Genomic DNA, 15,540 nt, shown 5'->3' with positions numbered 1-15,540 from the left:
CTGTAATACAGTACAATACAATATGGCTTATTGTACCCAGTTGACTTTTTGAATGTATTTTTAACAGCCACATCTGTTGCCACCGTTTTGTTTCATCCAACGCCAAAGATGTCCCTTGTTTCAGCTATAAGAAATGATAATGGCATATGCCGTTTGGCAGATTTTTCTTTTTTAATCTCAAAACAATTTGCATAGCATGTGTTTCTCCGCTGGGCATTTTGCGTCTGTTTTAGCTCCACATCTCATATCACTTTTTTTCATTTGACTTAAGACTATCATCTTGAGAGTAAACAGAAAACACGTAAATACAATGTTTTTTGAAGAATAGCCTGAGAGAGGTGCACACCTTCTGCCTCACACCTTCTGCCTCTCCATTTATAAAAAGGGCACAAATGAGCTGTTATCATAAGATTTTTATTTTTGTGAGCATTTACTCCATACCACCAAACATTCCTGTTCTTACATCACAGGGAGAAATCCAAACCAAAAGTATGTCTACTTACTGTAGCAGTCCTAAGTGTCCATATTTGGCCTAATTTTTAATAAGAAATTCTCGTCACTATCATTTCTCTTGACTAAAAACTCCACACATGATTTGCCCACAAATATTTCCACAAGTTGGTCTCTACAGAAATGAAACGAACAATATGATACAGCTATATATCCTGGAAGTAACTCAGTTTGTGGAGGGAATTATCCTCACATTAAGTGTACTCCTTGTAAGAGCTACTTGAGCGCAGAACTGATACGCTGATAAATCTACTGCACACAAGGCAGGGCCATTAGAGCCAGCTACCATCTGCTGTAAGTGAGCAGACAGCATCTGTGAAACCACTGGAGTTACACCAAAGCACATGACTAAACATTAGCGCGCACACTGAGACAGACATAACGACACAAGGAAAGAGCTTTCTGTCCACGTGTGTTGATGCATATGCAGTTGTTTCATTGTGTGTGTCTTCCCACAAAGTTATCGATCACGACGTAAAGTGAGTGGCTAATCAGGGGCTGATGGTGATGTTTTATGTATCCTACATCCATAAAGGCTTGTTCTACAAGACATACACAAAGAGAGACATACACACATACACACTCACACTGTAACACCACTCAACAGAACAGGAACTTTATTGATTTACGCATAATTGGCCTGAGGCCCTTCTTGAGGAGAGAAATATGCATGGCAAGGGATCGCCATGTCAATAAGTGGTGTGCTTGTGTGCGTGGTGTAACTGTACGTTAAGAGGCTGTTAAGACATGTCAGTTGCTGTAAAAACAGAAAACACACACACACATGCACAATTGCTCCTGGGAGCTGGCCCATGATTTAGCTGCTTCATTACCATGTCGGCAGCTAAAATTAACCTTTCTGGTGGACTGTTAACCTTGTGTGTGTGTATGTGTGTGTTTGAGCACACTCGTGATAAGGCAAGTGGCTTTCGTCAAACTGAATGTGTCAAAGTGTTAAGTACATTTCGGTGAATTAACAAGCAGATACAATAAATGAATGCATGACACGCAGAAAATACAGTACAGCACATAACAAGGAATCACAAGAGAGGAAAGCTGTCTGATATGACACAAAATATAACGTCAGACATAAATACACACAGAAACTCCCTCCACTGCGCTTTCACGTCTGTCAAAGTTTGTAATCCTTTTGAAATGGGTGTTCTGTGGATAGGACTGGGTGTCCAGTTTTTATTATGTGATGAACTTATCCATGACACCTACTGCCCAGAACATGTAGTGCTCCGTAATTACAGACTGTACACCTTATTCCCAAGAAGGCAGTAACTGATGAGTAAGTGAGAAAAGAAAATGAGTTAATGGAGGCATGGCATTTTCTGTCACTGCACAAAGGATAAAGAGACAGGTTTTATATTCAGCTCCTGTTCAACGCTTTATGTTGTCATAAATTGCTTGTTTTGAGTCTTTTAGACAACAGAGTTTCATTCCTGTCTGTAATCAACACACAGAAGCATACGTTTATGACATTATTAGATCATCCGACAAAACAAGAGCAGGGAGGTGACAGAATTTAATTTTGAGGTGCTTAGATAAGTTTGAGATCGCTAAAATTTGTCCCTGCTATACATGTCTCCAATTTTGCTGTATTCTTTTTTCCCCTATCCTGTTGAACCTGTTGCTGCACAAATTTTCTACATTTTGTAATTGCCTATTGACTATTAACTATTGGTTCGTGTGGCATCCGTATTTAAAACCAATTACATGGCTGTCCTGTCTGCATCCTGCCCAGTGTCAGCCCTATATTAATTTGAGTCTCTTCTACTCTTTAATACAGCTGAACTCCCAATAAAACTGTCCCAATAGATTTACATGTTGTCATCATAGTGCATTTTGCTCCTTGGTCTCATTGAGAGCCCCAGGGACCCTAATTTGCACTCATGTACAAATCCTGCGAGCGATAGTTGTTCACAAGATAAATGTCGTCAAGGACTCACACATACTTATTTTCTATTTTTAAAGACTCGATGTCAGACCAACTTCTATAGCTGTCACATGTTTACATGTTTATCTACCTGCCTACCTTCTAGTGCCCCTATCACCAAAAGAATAAAATTGTTTTCTAAATGATTATACATCAACACAGGACATCCATGTTTAAAGCTAAGCCGTTAGCTGTGTGTGTGTCTGTGTGTCTTTAGTGTGTGTGTATGTGTGTGTGTTCTCTAAATGTCACCATAGCTCAATTTCAATAGACTGGTAAGCTATCGATTGGAAGTAATTTATGGTTTGATGTGCCAAGATGAGCCACCTAAGACAAGCTGTCCACCTCCCTTTTAAGAGCTCTATTAGAACTCACACTGAAGATTGTCCACATGTGTGTCACTAAGAGCTAATTTACTCCTACCATACACCATTTAGACCATTACTGGAACGTGCACACACACACATATGCGGATACATGGCGATGGAATGACACTTAATACACACACATCTTTCCCATCTCTACACCAGTCCATCACTTGCTATGTTTCTCTCTCCATTCTTATATATCTGCTCTCACTATATCAGCCAGTCTCTGCTTGATTTATTTATGATACATGTTGGGACTGCGGCTCCAGTAGCTCCCAGTGTGTTTCAAAGAGACATTTAATTTAACATCTAAAGCGAAAGAAGGAAATTAAATTGACCCTCTGTTAAAAGAAAATGGGGCATTTGTGCAGTCTGGCCATAAAATAGACATGAGAAATGCGCTACAGTGATTCTATTAAAAAAAAAAAAAAAAAAGATCAACCTCACAAAATCATTTCATTTCATGATTACAAAGACAACATTGTGTTGAGAAAGAGGGGAACACACAAATCTAGATATTTGCTATATGATTGAAAATATTAAGAAAGTTATTATTTTACTATTATTAAACTTAACATTCAGTCTTTCATTTTTTGCCTCTCTGTCCTCAGCTCCAACGGGACTGTTTCCACCTCGATTACATCCAGTAAATGAAACCACCATTCAGATAGACTGGGACCCTCCAGTCCAACTCAATGGACCACACCCACTATATCAGGTCAGTTTAATATTCATACCCATGCACACCCTACGTAGACCTGTGGTAGAGTTCTGTACAGATGTAATTAAAAGCACCATTTTGTGTCAGAGTGAAATATCGCAACATGAATGAATTGACACAGAATTTGGTGCAGACATTCATGGTTCCCAGAGGATGAATCTTAATGACTTTTCTCCTGGTGCCACGATTAGGTTGACATTTGTGATTTTAATTGAAATGTCTCAACAGCTGTTGGATATAAATTTGCTACACATACTCAAACCCCCCCTTCAGATAAATTCTAATCTCTTTGGCGGTCCCTTGACTTTTCATCCAGTGCCACTGTCACGTCAAAATTCTTTGGTTTATGACTAAATATCTGCAAAGCTAGCTGTACTTTGAATTGATTGCTAATTGGCAAATGTTAGCATGGTATGTAAGACCTGGATTTGTAAAATATTATAAATATCAAATAATATACAGTAAATAAGTATTATTATGATTCTGATATACAAAGCTCAAGTGACACATGTAAAGACAGAGACATAAGTGTATGATTCTCCATGTTTTTCTTTGCTCTATTTTTGATTAAAAATATGACAGTCCTAAAACAAAGACTTGGTATTGTTTCTGCAAAATGTTATTCATATTGTGTGTTGTTATTATCTCCAGGTGGAGAGGACAGATGTCTCTTTCTCTGACCCACAAGTTCCTGTTGGGAGAGGAACCAGATTCCCTGGAAACAGTTACTACCAATTTACCAGTGACACTCTCCCTGTCAACACTGACTTCACAGGTAGTATGTCTAGATATACCTAGGTGTGTGTTTCAGAAAATGAGCAGCATGTCTGTCCGTGTTGCTCTAAACTGTGCATGTGAGTTATATATAGGAGCCTGAGTTTGCAGGTATGTTTTTGTGGTGTGCTGTCTGTGTTTGCGCTGCATTCTCTCAGTCATTCTCTCAGTCTCATTCCTCTAGAATGACTTCCCCAGTCATCTTAAAGGTCAATTATCTTTCTGTTTACCAGCATCATTAGAGGGTTGAGCAGCACAGCCAAACATGTTCTGCTTCATCTGAGAACATCACCCAGTCTGACGCTCATAATTAATGACTGCTGATACTAATCAGTGGGATTTGAGCAGGCAAAGCCTTTCGACTGTCCTGCGCAAACCTTGTATCACCGGTTATGTCTTTCTGTGTGGACACAATATTTAAATAGTTCAAATATTTACAAGCCATGTCGAAGGTGTTTTTTACCCATGTTGAAGTTGTAAATTTTCAAAAAACGAATTTACATTTGTGGGCAAATCATGGTTTTTATTTGTGATAAATTCCTATCTCCATGCAGATCTGTAATCCTTATGTGACAGCGTCCAACTGTAATTGAGCCAACAAAGCTGTCTGTGTTGGTCACATAATCGTGTTGTATCCAAAACACCCAAATATGTTTGCCCCCCCACACAGAGGGGTCCATGTACAGTTCATTTTAAAGCCTAACTGTGCGTTCACACCAAAAGCTTCCAAAGCGTCAAAAAGATCGAGGGTGGGCGTCAGACAAGACAGCTTCCAAAACGGCAAATATTTTCAGCCGCTTTGGTCGCTCGTCACGTGACTGACGTCAAAGTTCGATCGCGCTGGTCATTAGGGAGCCGAAATACAAAAAAAAAGAAAAAAATGGCAGCCGACGGACATCTCTATTCTGACAGGTTGCCGCCGGTTGCCGCTTAGTGGCCTGATGTGAAGGTGGGGAGAAGGAGTTTTAAATAAAAAACAGGAAGTAATAAGTTGACAAAAAAGAGGCCACAGGAGCAACCACTTCCTATTAGGCAGTCTTGGTTTCCATGAAAACTGGTAAATGAGTGCTCAACTCTCCCTTTGGTTTCCCTTCCCCACAAAGGATAACTGTGTTGTATCAATGCAAGTGGCATTAATGTGTATAAGTGTACTAATGTGAAAAGGGTGTGGCTGAAATAGAGTAAAACAAATGGTAAAAAAAAAAGTGAAATACAAAGTTGTAATGCAAATGAATACAACCTATTTTTGTTATAGATATCCCAACGGTTGTATTTCTTATTATTCTTTATCTTTGCACATTGCTGTCTCTGAACGCAGTGTTTGTATCACAAATCAACAAATGATGATTTTTTGATCATATTCATGCCTCTTCAGCACAAAGGTAAATAGATCTGTCAGACTACTACCAGCAAATAGATGATGATTTTTGCTCTTGAGGGTTTGGTCTCATCTCCACTCTCCTCCTTCATAAAGGGTAATGGATCAGACAATCACTTTCAGACCGGATCTATTCTGGACCATCAATGTGTCGGCAGTCCTCAAACCATCGCCCTTTTACAACCATCAATACTAATAGCATCATCTACAGACAATTATTCCCATCGAAGCGCACGGAACAGCGAACAAATCAAAGCCAAATTGGATTATGAATGTAATGCAGTGTAATGCCCCCTCGAGAGTCAATTGATCACTGAGGAAAGACTCGTCAATTGTTGATGTCTTGTGGAAATCTACAGTAGTAACCCCAGAAATAACAAATGTTAAATTTTTATTTGAGTTGAATAGTCTTTGGTGTTCTATGATACGACCTGATGATATTTCAGTCAAAACATATGGCAAAATTTGAAACACGGATCGCTTTGAAATCAAGTTCTTTTGATTTCTCAGAAGACTTAACGTACGTAAGATGTAACAAATATTAATTCATTGTTTCCTTAAATAGTTATTTGAGGTTCTTAATGTCGCTTTTTTATTTCTTAACAGGGCCAACGTTATGTATGTTAAATCTAGTTAGGATCTAAAAGGTTTACCATGTAAAATCACTTGATATTTGCCCTTTAACCTCTAATTTTATGGCCACTTTACTAAAATAATTTTAGGCCAAATAGGTTGTTTTCCATGTGCAATTATTGTGGTAGGAGCACATATTTCCATAAATGATAAGTCTGCTCACTTGTGATGAATGATGCTTCTTAATGCTGAATGAATTTAGGGCACTTGAGGTCAATATTTACTACACTGAATCTTACTTTAGATAAAACAGGATTATAACGATATGCAATCATGCTGTGATATGAATACCCTGTAAGTGCTTGTTTCCATAAATGCATGTTAGTCCATTTATCTTACCTATAATGTTTCTATATCCATAGCCCTATGATGTGACTTCTTGCTCTTCATCTTTGGATTAAGGACTCTGTGCATTAAAATTGGAGTGTGTATTTATAAAAAAAGAAGAATTAACTGGATACTGGTTCAAAACAGATCATATACAGTAGTCCTCTATCCTCATTTATAATTATTTAGTATTTGAGCCTGAAATGAAAATGATTGTAATGAGGATGATGGCCTGCTCATTTTTTCACTAATCCAGATGTATTTCTTCAACACACACTAAATGAAGAGAGATGAAACATCACAAACATATTTTAGAAAAAAGAACCAAAAAAAAAGAAAAATGAATGCGGGAACAAATAGACTTGGATAATTTCCAGACATATCTAATACAGTACATGCTGCAGCCCCACTGCAGCAACTGAGCAGGAAAGAGGGAAATGTTAAATGATACAAATTATTTTTCCTTAATTAATATGATTGATTGCCAGGCATTGACGTTGAGAGGAGAGGGGGAGAAATGTGTGAAGGGAAAGTTTGCACAGACATCATTAGTTTTTCCCCATTTAAAGATTAATCAGAAGAGGCTGGGCTCTTTAATTCTGTCATTTGTATATTTAATGGGCTGCTGCAGAATCTATGGGTGTAATTAGCTAGCTGCCGCGCTCTCATTAATACGCCAGGCTCTGATTAATGCCAGCAGAGAGCTAACATGACTGGAGTTATTCAGGTTATGTTGTGTAGATGATTACACACAACCTCCACTGTTTACTGAGACAGAGAGAGGAGAAACAATAGAATAGCACATGAAACAATACCTTCTAATAAATAAGATTATTTTCAAAACTTAAAATAATTGAGTATTGCTACTTGTTAATGTTGGAATACGACAAAAATCCTCTTGCCACAGCACAAAGAGAAGCAAACATTTAGTGTTAACAATCAATTACATTCAAAGCGCTCTTTAACCGTTCTTTATTTTCTAAAAACTAAATTTCAACAATGATTCTCTCACCTAACTCTAGAGTTGATGGTGTGACGCTAATTGGTTTTATGTACTTGTAGGTCATAAAATGTAATCTTTACAGTACATTAACAAACGTATCACTCATTATATTAAAAAAAAAAACCCTCAGACTTTGATACAAAAGAATTGTGAGTAATTAATTGATGTGTTTATTGAGGAGAAGCTGAGCTGTAGGAAGAAATCCCATGCTTTCTATCACTTGTTGGATGGATGTGAGTGCCAAGGATGATGTTGCTTGCTCGGTTGGTTGGTCGGTCAGTCGGACTGTTCGACACTTTCCTCCAAACCAGGATGTCGTAGCATGAAATGCCCTTCAATTTGCAGAAATATCAGAATGGGCAGACAGCCAGGAGAACACTGTGAAAACATTTGTGCTCCTCAGAGGATGATCCTAATCAATTAGATTGTTGAGCACATTCATCCTCCTAAGGGGATGAAGGATTGATTTTAACAGCCCCACAGTTGGTGTAACACTCTAGACAAACTTTCCAATTTAAGGCATGTCACTTCTTTTTTTTAATTTAGGAAAATAATAGGCCAGTCGTTAAAGTAATTACTTTGGGGACAAAGTAAGGAAGACGAGTGGCAAATTGAAAGAACTTCATTATATAGTATATCAAACTTGATTAATGGTTGTCTTTGGTTTTTTCCACAATCATTGTTTAACATTAAGCATTAACTTGTGATGCATTAGGGTCAATTGTAGAGTGTTTGTGTACATGCATGCTGGTGTTTTGTGTTTGTGTGACTCCTGTGTTCAGCAAGTGCATGTGTGTGTGTGTGTGTGTGCCATGTACTCTGCATGTGCAACAGAGTCACCTGTCATAATGTGTGCTCAGGTTTGCCTGTTGATGGCTCCAAAGTGGTTGTCAGTGTGAAGTAGCACAAGTCCTGTGGGGGAATCTGAAGGAAGTAATGCTGAGCACAAGCAGTGTCACTTAGATGTTGTACATTTGGACGAAACACCTTGGCCAAGCATGTGTTGACAGTCTGTTCCTCCCCATCACACAGGCTCACGAAACATACTGTACAATAGTTATACAAATACAGAAGGCAAAATAAAACAAAGATCAATACAACACATGCAGTAGTATATACATGATACATGCATACATTAGTGGTCACAATGGCTGGTCTGTATTTGCAAATCATGACTGAAAATCTATCTACTTTGGTGTCCACCTTTGGACTATAATGCATCATAGCACAGTTGAGGATATTGCACATCTTTTCTGTATATGGAGATGCATCATCTTACCATTTCATGTATGTGACGATTGCACAGTTCTGTTTTGAATTGTATATAATATATGAAGATGGACCATTAGTTATGTTCTTCTCTGACCTCAGGTCGTATGAGTGTGTGTTAGGGTCCTTTTGCTCCATGTGTAGCATTGGTTGCAAGTGTGTATGACTTGTGATTAATATGTACCTCCTATGATGACGTTCACTATAGAAAACACAGTTTGATGTTGTTTATAGTCTCTTTTACCACACAAAAAAATATGTACAAATTTGAGCAGTAATATAAGGAGAGAAGTGGGGTTTGTAGGAGGGCGCAGAGTGGAGAGTAAAACAGGTAAAAGGGGAATTGAAGATGCAAAGAGGGAAAACATTCAGACAAGGCAATAGTTCTAGAAAAAAAAGAGGAATGAAAAGGTCACGAAAAAGAAGAGGAAGGTTAAAAGCAGTGGGAGAAAGGAAAGGATGAGAGATGAGAGGATGGTGGTAGAGAGAGAGAAGGTTAAAACGGGATAATGTAATGTCAGGTATCTGTCATGACTTCACTCATCTTTGTGGTGACAAGGTCATGAATGTAAATGACACATGTCCACTTGATGTACAGAATGCAAGTCAATGCAATGTAAAGAACATTTTTGTCTTAGCTGTATGCTTTAACCACAGTTACTGTACTATTGATTTTCCACACTATTGAAAATGTGGACAAACCAGAATGGGTCAATTTTGTAATTTTTTTTTACACTCTTACATTTATACCTTTATTAAAGCAGAAGTAAGCGATATTTTTGTGTTAATATAAGTCTTAAATAGTTATATCTTCCGACAGCAATCACTTACATAGAGTGTTTGGACAGAAACACGGGTCTCTCAGTCCCTCTGCTCTGCTCTGAGCCGAGGAGAAAACTTTTCTCGTATCCTACAATATTTATCCAATGAGGAGAGAGAACGGCATGAAGGGCTGTGTGTGCAGCCAAGGGATGCGCATGAATGTGGTGACGTAGGGACGAGGACCAATAGATCCATGACGAGGGCGGGGGCTGCTAACTCCATCGGCTGACAAGAGATTATGGTGCGTTCAAGGCAACCCGTAACTCGTGTTTTTCCGACCTGTGAAGTCGTACCAGTTCGATCTGGTGCGAGTTCACGGGTCGGAAGTTACGAGTGGCCGTTATAGTGCACTTTCACAGGCAACAGGTCGGAGAAACGCGAGTTGCGGGTTGCCTGGAACGCTACAAAGTCGTAAGTCGTGACTTGAAGCTGTAACTTACGGTTTCAAAAGCCTGCCTGGAACGCAGCATTAGCCAAAACGACCGGATCGCTTACTTCTGCTTTAAGGTGCATCTCAGCTTCCCACTTTTGAAAGATAAAGTGTGGCATTTCTTTTCTTAGATTATTTTATCTTTATTTAGTTGTATAACCACCGTGTCCCATAAAGCACGTATACTTCTGACCAAGTCCAGAAGGATATTTTCAATATGTACATTTATGTATGGACCTCTGACACACCTAACTGCTATACTTGTTGCCAGTACTGGCTGTGATACTGCTTGTACACCTACAGGCTGTATATCAAAGACCTCAGGCAACTTTGCTCACACAACAGATTGTTAAGTTGTCTGAGATAAATTATTGTTTTTGATCCTTTCAGTTCACAATCGTTTGCTCTAAACCAGCAGCACCTGTTGCAAATAGACTGACGGAAAAAGTACTTTTCATTCAAATTAGTGTAAAAACCGGGAGCTTTGAGACATAACCTGTAGTCTGTATTCATCTTGAGCGTGCCATGTAACTGTTTGACTTCTCTCCTTCTTAAGTGAATTCACACACTAATTATTTTACACCGGCTTCTGATGAACCCCCCGTTCAACTCCTTAGATCTTCCCACACTTCTGTTTTCTACAGAGACAAAAAGAGCTGAGGAAACGCACACGTACTCATAGACACACATAAAACCGTATGGTCTGTGTTGCTGTGGATCTAGTAGTGGATTAAGATTCAATCTCTGATCCTAAGTAACATGACAAGACAGTACGCTGGATGAATTCTCTGCACTGTGGGTGTTTGACGCACTCCTTTTCCCCCCAAGTTTCCCACATTGCCAAATCTTTGATTCACAGTTTTTGAATGTGATGCAGCAACAAACCCTTGCATAAAAGAGTCTTGTAACTTTAAAATGCTGAAAAATGTGCTAAAAACCTATAATATCTCTCCTAAATCAACTACCACAAGTATGTTGATATTAAGGGAAGCCTGAGTGGACATTTACAATGATTCAATTACTTCTATTTTCATCAAATTTGTATCTGTTGAGTCCACTCCATCTTTTAATTACTTCATCTTTTCTAAATTATACAATGGAAGATTAAGGTTTTAAGAGATAAAAGCAAGAGATTGAGAAGTGAGAGCTGTTTAAGTCGTGGAGGCAGGTCTGCCTGCTCAGGCTACTCCTCTGAAGTCCATGTTTTCCCTTAAGTATCTTAGTCGTAAGATTACCCCAGACAGTTGGCTTATAGAGGAAATGAAGTCGGCCTCGAACTTTGTTGGTGTTTGGGAAACACTGAACGTAGAAGATATGTGAAGATATAGGGGAAATACATTCACACATCCCTTGTTTCACACATCCCATTTCTCGTTCACTTGTAAACAGACACATATAGTATACCAAACTTGACTTTAAAGACAGCAATTGGCCTCCAAAGTGAAGTCTGGTATACCATATACAGTATACTATGACAGAAAAGGTTGTGGCTGGCTGTTTAATTACACTTGTGTTGTGCAAGTGGTGTCAAGCCAAAGTCTTAATTCAGAATATTTGGACATACAGACAACAAATTTGCATACAGAGATGGTAAGACATTACATTAAATGTAATGTCTTACCATCTCTGGTAAGAGATGTAAGCACAAATTTTGTGCCCTGATAACATCTTCCACAACTCAACCTGTATGGGCCCATACGTTTGCATTTAAGTATTAAAAGGGACATGTGTGGTTCCTCAGCTTCAATGTATTCTTTCATAACCGTGTGACAAAATTGCAAAACAAGTATTAGATGTGTGTGGACCCATGTTAAATGAATTCCTGTGAACAAATGAAAGTAAATTAAATATTTTGCCCCCATCTCACACTTGTTCCTCATCTTACTTTGTATCAGGTGTTGAGTTGAGTTTCAAGACTCGGTCCCTAGATGGCCTGCTGCTCTGTGCTTTCTCTCCTGGAAATCAAGAAGAGTTCCTGGCTGTTCAGATGAAAAATGGGCGCCCTTACTTTTTGTTTGACCCACAGGTATGTAAAGCCATTTTTTAAATACTTTTAAGATAATGAATGGAAAAACTGCTACATCTGTGAAGATTCATTTCTTTAGATTTTTGAACCCCTGCATCTGCATACCATTAGATAAACACCAGAAGTTGTAGCAAGCATGATGTTGTTCCCCACTTCAGTAGAAGTTGCAAAACTTAAGTTTAGTTTGAAATGTACTTCTGTCTTAGTGGCTATTTAACCCATTTTGTTATACCATGTACTAAATTTTTTTCATGCACATTATCTTATTTGTTTTTCTTTCTGACTTCTTCACATTATACTTAGTTGCTCACCTTGACATGCATTTCCCTCTTTTTTTCTCTGATCCACCTCTGGCTCTCCATCTTTCTCTCTCTCAAGCTTCCTGCGTCTCCTATTTCCTTACTCACTAGCTCTCATCTAATAAATGTGATCTGTAGCCCCTCATTGGTTTCTGTCAGGGAGACAGGGAAAGGGGAAAAAACTTTGAAAGTGTGTCAACGTTTGAATTGGACTGCAATTAACTCATTCCCTGCAGTCACCACGCGTGAATACCAATTGCAAGCTAATTAAGCTTTGCACCCTGGCACACATACACACACACACACGTAGAAATACACAGCCTTGCTTCCCTTATCCATCCATACAGACACATGTAGAGGGGTTAAAGAGTCAACGACTTCAATGATGAAAGTGATGATGGGAGATGATTACACATGCTTCCATGAGGCCACCAACTAATTACACACTCAAACAAATAGACACACTTAGGCTTTTGCTCCTATCACTGCTACTATCCAATCCTGTTATCATAACGTCTCCATTTAAATGGAACTATAGGATGTATCACCATGCGCAGCGGGTTTTATGCCACTGAATGGGACTTTGTTGATTTGCAGTGTTGATGTGCATGTCTGTGCTTATGTATGTACCTGGAAGAGCAATTGAGTGGATGTGTGTCTTCTCCAACTGGGTTGATTCCTTTGTTTAGGCTAGTTTGGGGTAATTAACAGTGGGAGTGGTGTCATGGCTTATTAGTCTTCCCCTAGATACATACTATAGCTGGGCCCATTACTTCCCCCTATTAGCCTGTTGAGCTAGCCTAATGGGATTACCAGTGCAGGGGGGAGTAATTTAGCATGACACAGGCAAGTGATATGCTCATAAATATGTGCACATGTGAGTTGCCACACACATACTTTGAAACGCACAGAGAAACACTCTCTTTCACATGTTGAATAGATAAACCAAGTCACTGGAGCTTGATTACTGTCAAACACACACACCTACACACAATCACACTCACACATATGCACCTACAGTTTACACCCTAACAATAATTTACAGTCCTTCACTGTTTGATGAAAAAAAGCATTGTAATCTTCCAAAGCATTTATACTAAAAGTTATTCATGTGAACCAGTGCATACACATTTATTGGTGCTGGTTCTTAGAAGCTACACCTATTTCTGATATTAGAGGGCTTCCTGTTTCCAAACACACACAAAACATGTAAGGTGTTGCTGACTCACTGACAGTTGAAGTTGCACCATTGCTCTACTGTCCAAAGTTGGAGTTTCCCCACTGGTCTTTGCTCTTCCAAAATGAATCAGCAGTGTTGTCAACTTGACACCTTTGTCGCTAGATTTACTGACTTTTCAGATCTCTTTTCCAACATCTAGCACCAACTCTAGCAGAGGTTTGGACAAATAAGTAAAAGAGAGGTAACAATATTGCCCTGCAAGCATGAGGTTGTACTTCCACTCTGTTGCCTTGCATTGAATGAGCTTGTTGCCTTCCCTCTGAGGGATCATCTTACAAATAAATATAAATCATAGTACAGCCATTGTCTTAACTTGTACGGTGACTTTGTTAGACGTAGGTTCTTGTTATAAAAATAATTCTACTAGCAGCAGAGCAGTTGTTTGGAAAGAGCTTTGAAATAAGTGCCGGTAACATACAGTCTTTTCATACTTGTCCTGTTTTTTGACAACAGAAACAGCTAAACATGTAAATGAGAGGAGCCTGGCAATAGCAAGTGGTCTCACAAAATGGGGATCCGAAGATTCCAGGTGAACAACTGTCGTCTTGTGATCTTTTTAAACTAAAGTGGGATGACATAACAGTTCACCTGCCCCAGATGCCATTGATACTTGTGGAATTTTTGGTGAAAAAGTACAGCAAATGACTGTACAGTTCAAAAAGTTTATCATCACCATCTGTACTCATCTATTTCTTTAACACTACAGAGGTTTGAATGGGCTGGTTTATAAAAAAAAATGACTTATGCTACAAGGACCAATATAATGAATACAAATCATTTTTTTAAATGGTGTTTTAAAATTATGAATTGTGATGGAGATATGGTCAAAAGTATTAAAAAAGTTTTACATTTATCTTGACTGGCATGGACTGAACGATATGTTGTACTGAAATCAGATGGGAGACATGAGGGTTTAGTGAAAGAGATGAAGAAACAGAGAAAATGGAAAAAGAGATCTGAAAGTTATCTGACAAACCACTTCAACCTGTTCCTATAAGAGATTGACACATGCATAAACACACACAGAGTCAGGGGCTGTCAAGTAAAGCCAGGAAAGACACCAGCGTAGCACTTTGGATAAACCCTTTGTAGTTTCTGTTCAGGCACTCCTCAACTGATGCTTCTCAGTAAAACAACCAACAGTCTTCTGCCTGTTAAACAAATCTACTGGGTTAGTAAATAAGTTCTTAATGCCTTGCTCAAGGGCATCTCGTTTTAGCCGTTCTTCCAATCGCAGTACTTTCCCTATAGATTTAACTGTGTGTGTTTGTTGAGAAAGGAAGCAGTACAGAAACTCCCCCTGTGTTGTCTTGTTAAGCAGAGCTGTCTAACAAAGGTAGTAAAGATGTCAGAGGCTGATATACTCTGGCATTCATACATTTATTGATCTCATCATTAAATCTTCATCACTCTGTGTGTGTGTGTGTGTCTGGATGTATATGTTGGTGTGTTTGAGTGGGTGTGCACGTATCAGTTCCTCTCGTTTTACTACATTACTCTTTGCCTACTTGCTAAAAGCTGATCACAACAATGATGTCATACTTAATAGGTGGCAAAAAGCCCTGTAACAACACTTTGATGATTATATGTGTATGTGGTGCGCGTTGATGTGTGTCATCAATTATTGCCTAACCTTGTTCGCGCAGCAGAGTGATAAAGAAGCAATAATTTAAAATGTTACAAAGTAAGCATGTTTGATTGCACTGTGATTTTAAAAGTGGTCTATGTTGAGCCAGAGGTCACAGATTTACTTTAGCGATTACTGTAAAACACAGTTGCCAGACCTATGGTCAGAGTC

The 15,540-nt window shown here is 38.8% G+C and overlaps 1 protein-coding gene across 1 annotated transcript in view; it reads left to right on the top strand.

Annotated features, from left to right (window-relative positions):
- The window catches only part of ush2a (Usher syndrome 2A (autosomal recessive, mild)), a gene marked incomplete at its 3' end in the record, with an annotated part of 184,671 nt that overhangs the window by 59,786 nt on the left and 109,345 nt on the right, over nucleotides 1–15,540 (top strand). The window contains exons 26-28 of the mRNA XM_084001543.1: nucleotides 3,432–3,538; nucleotides 4,193–4,316; nucleotides 12,073–12,203. Coding sequence (XP_083857669.1) covers nucleotides 3,432–3,538; nucleotides 4,193–4,316; nucleotides 12,073–12,203 — 362 coding nt within the window. The remainder of the gene's footprint in view (nucleotides 1–3,431; nucleotides 3,539–4,192; nucleotides 4,317–12,072; nucleotides 12,204–15,540) is intronic.

This window comes from Trachurus trachurus (genome assembly GCF_905171665.1).
Source record: "Trachurus trachurus genome assembly, chromosome: 3".
NCBI lineage: Eukaryota > Metazoa > Chordata > Actinopteri > Carangiformes > Carangidae > Trachurus > Trachurus trachurus.
This window is presented reverse-complemented; position numbering and strand designations above follow the sequence as displayed.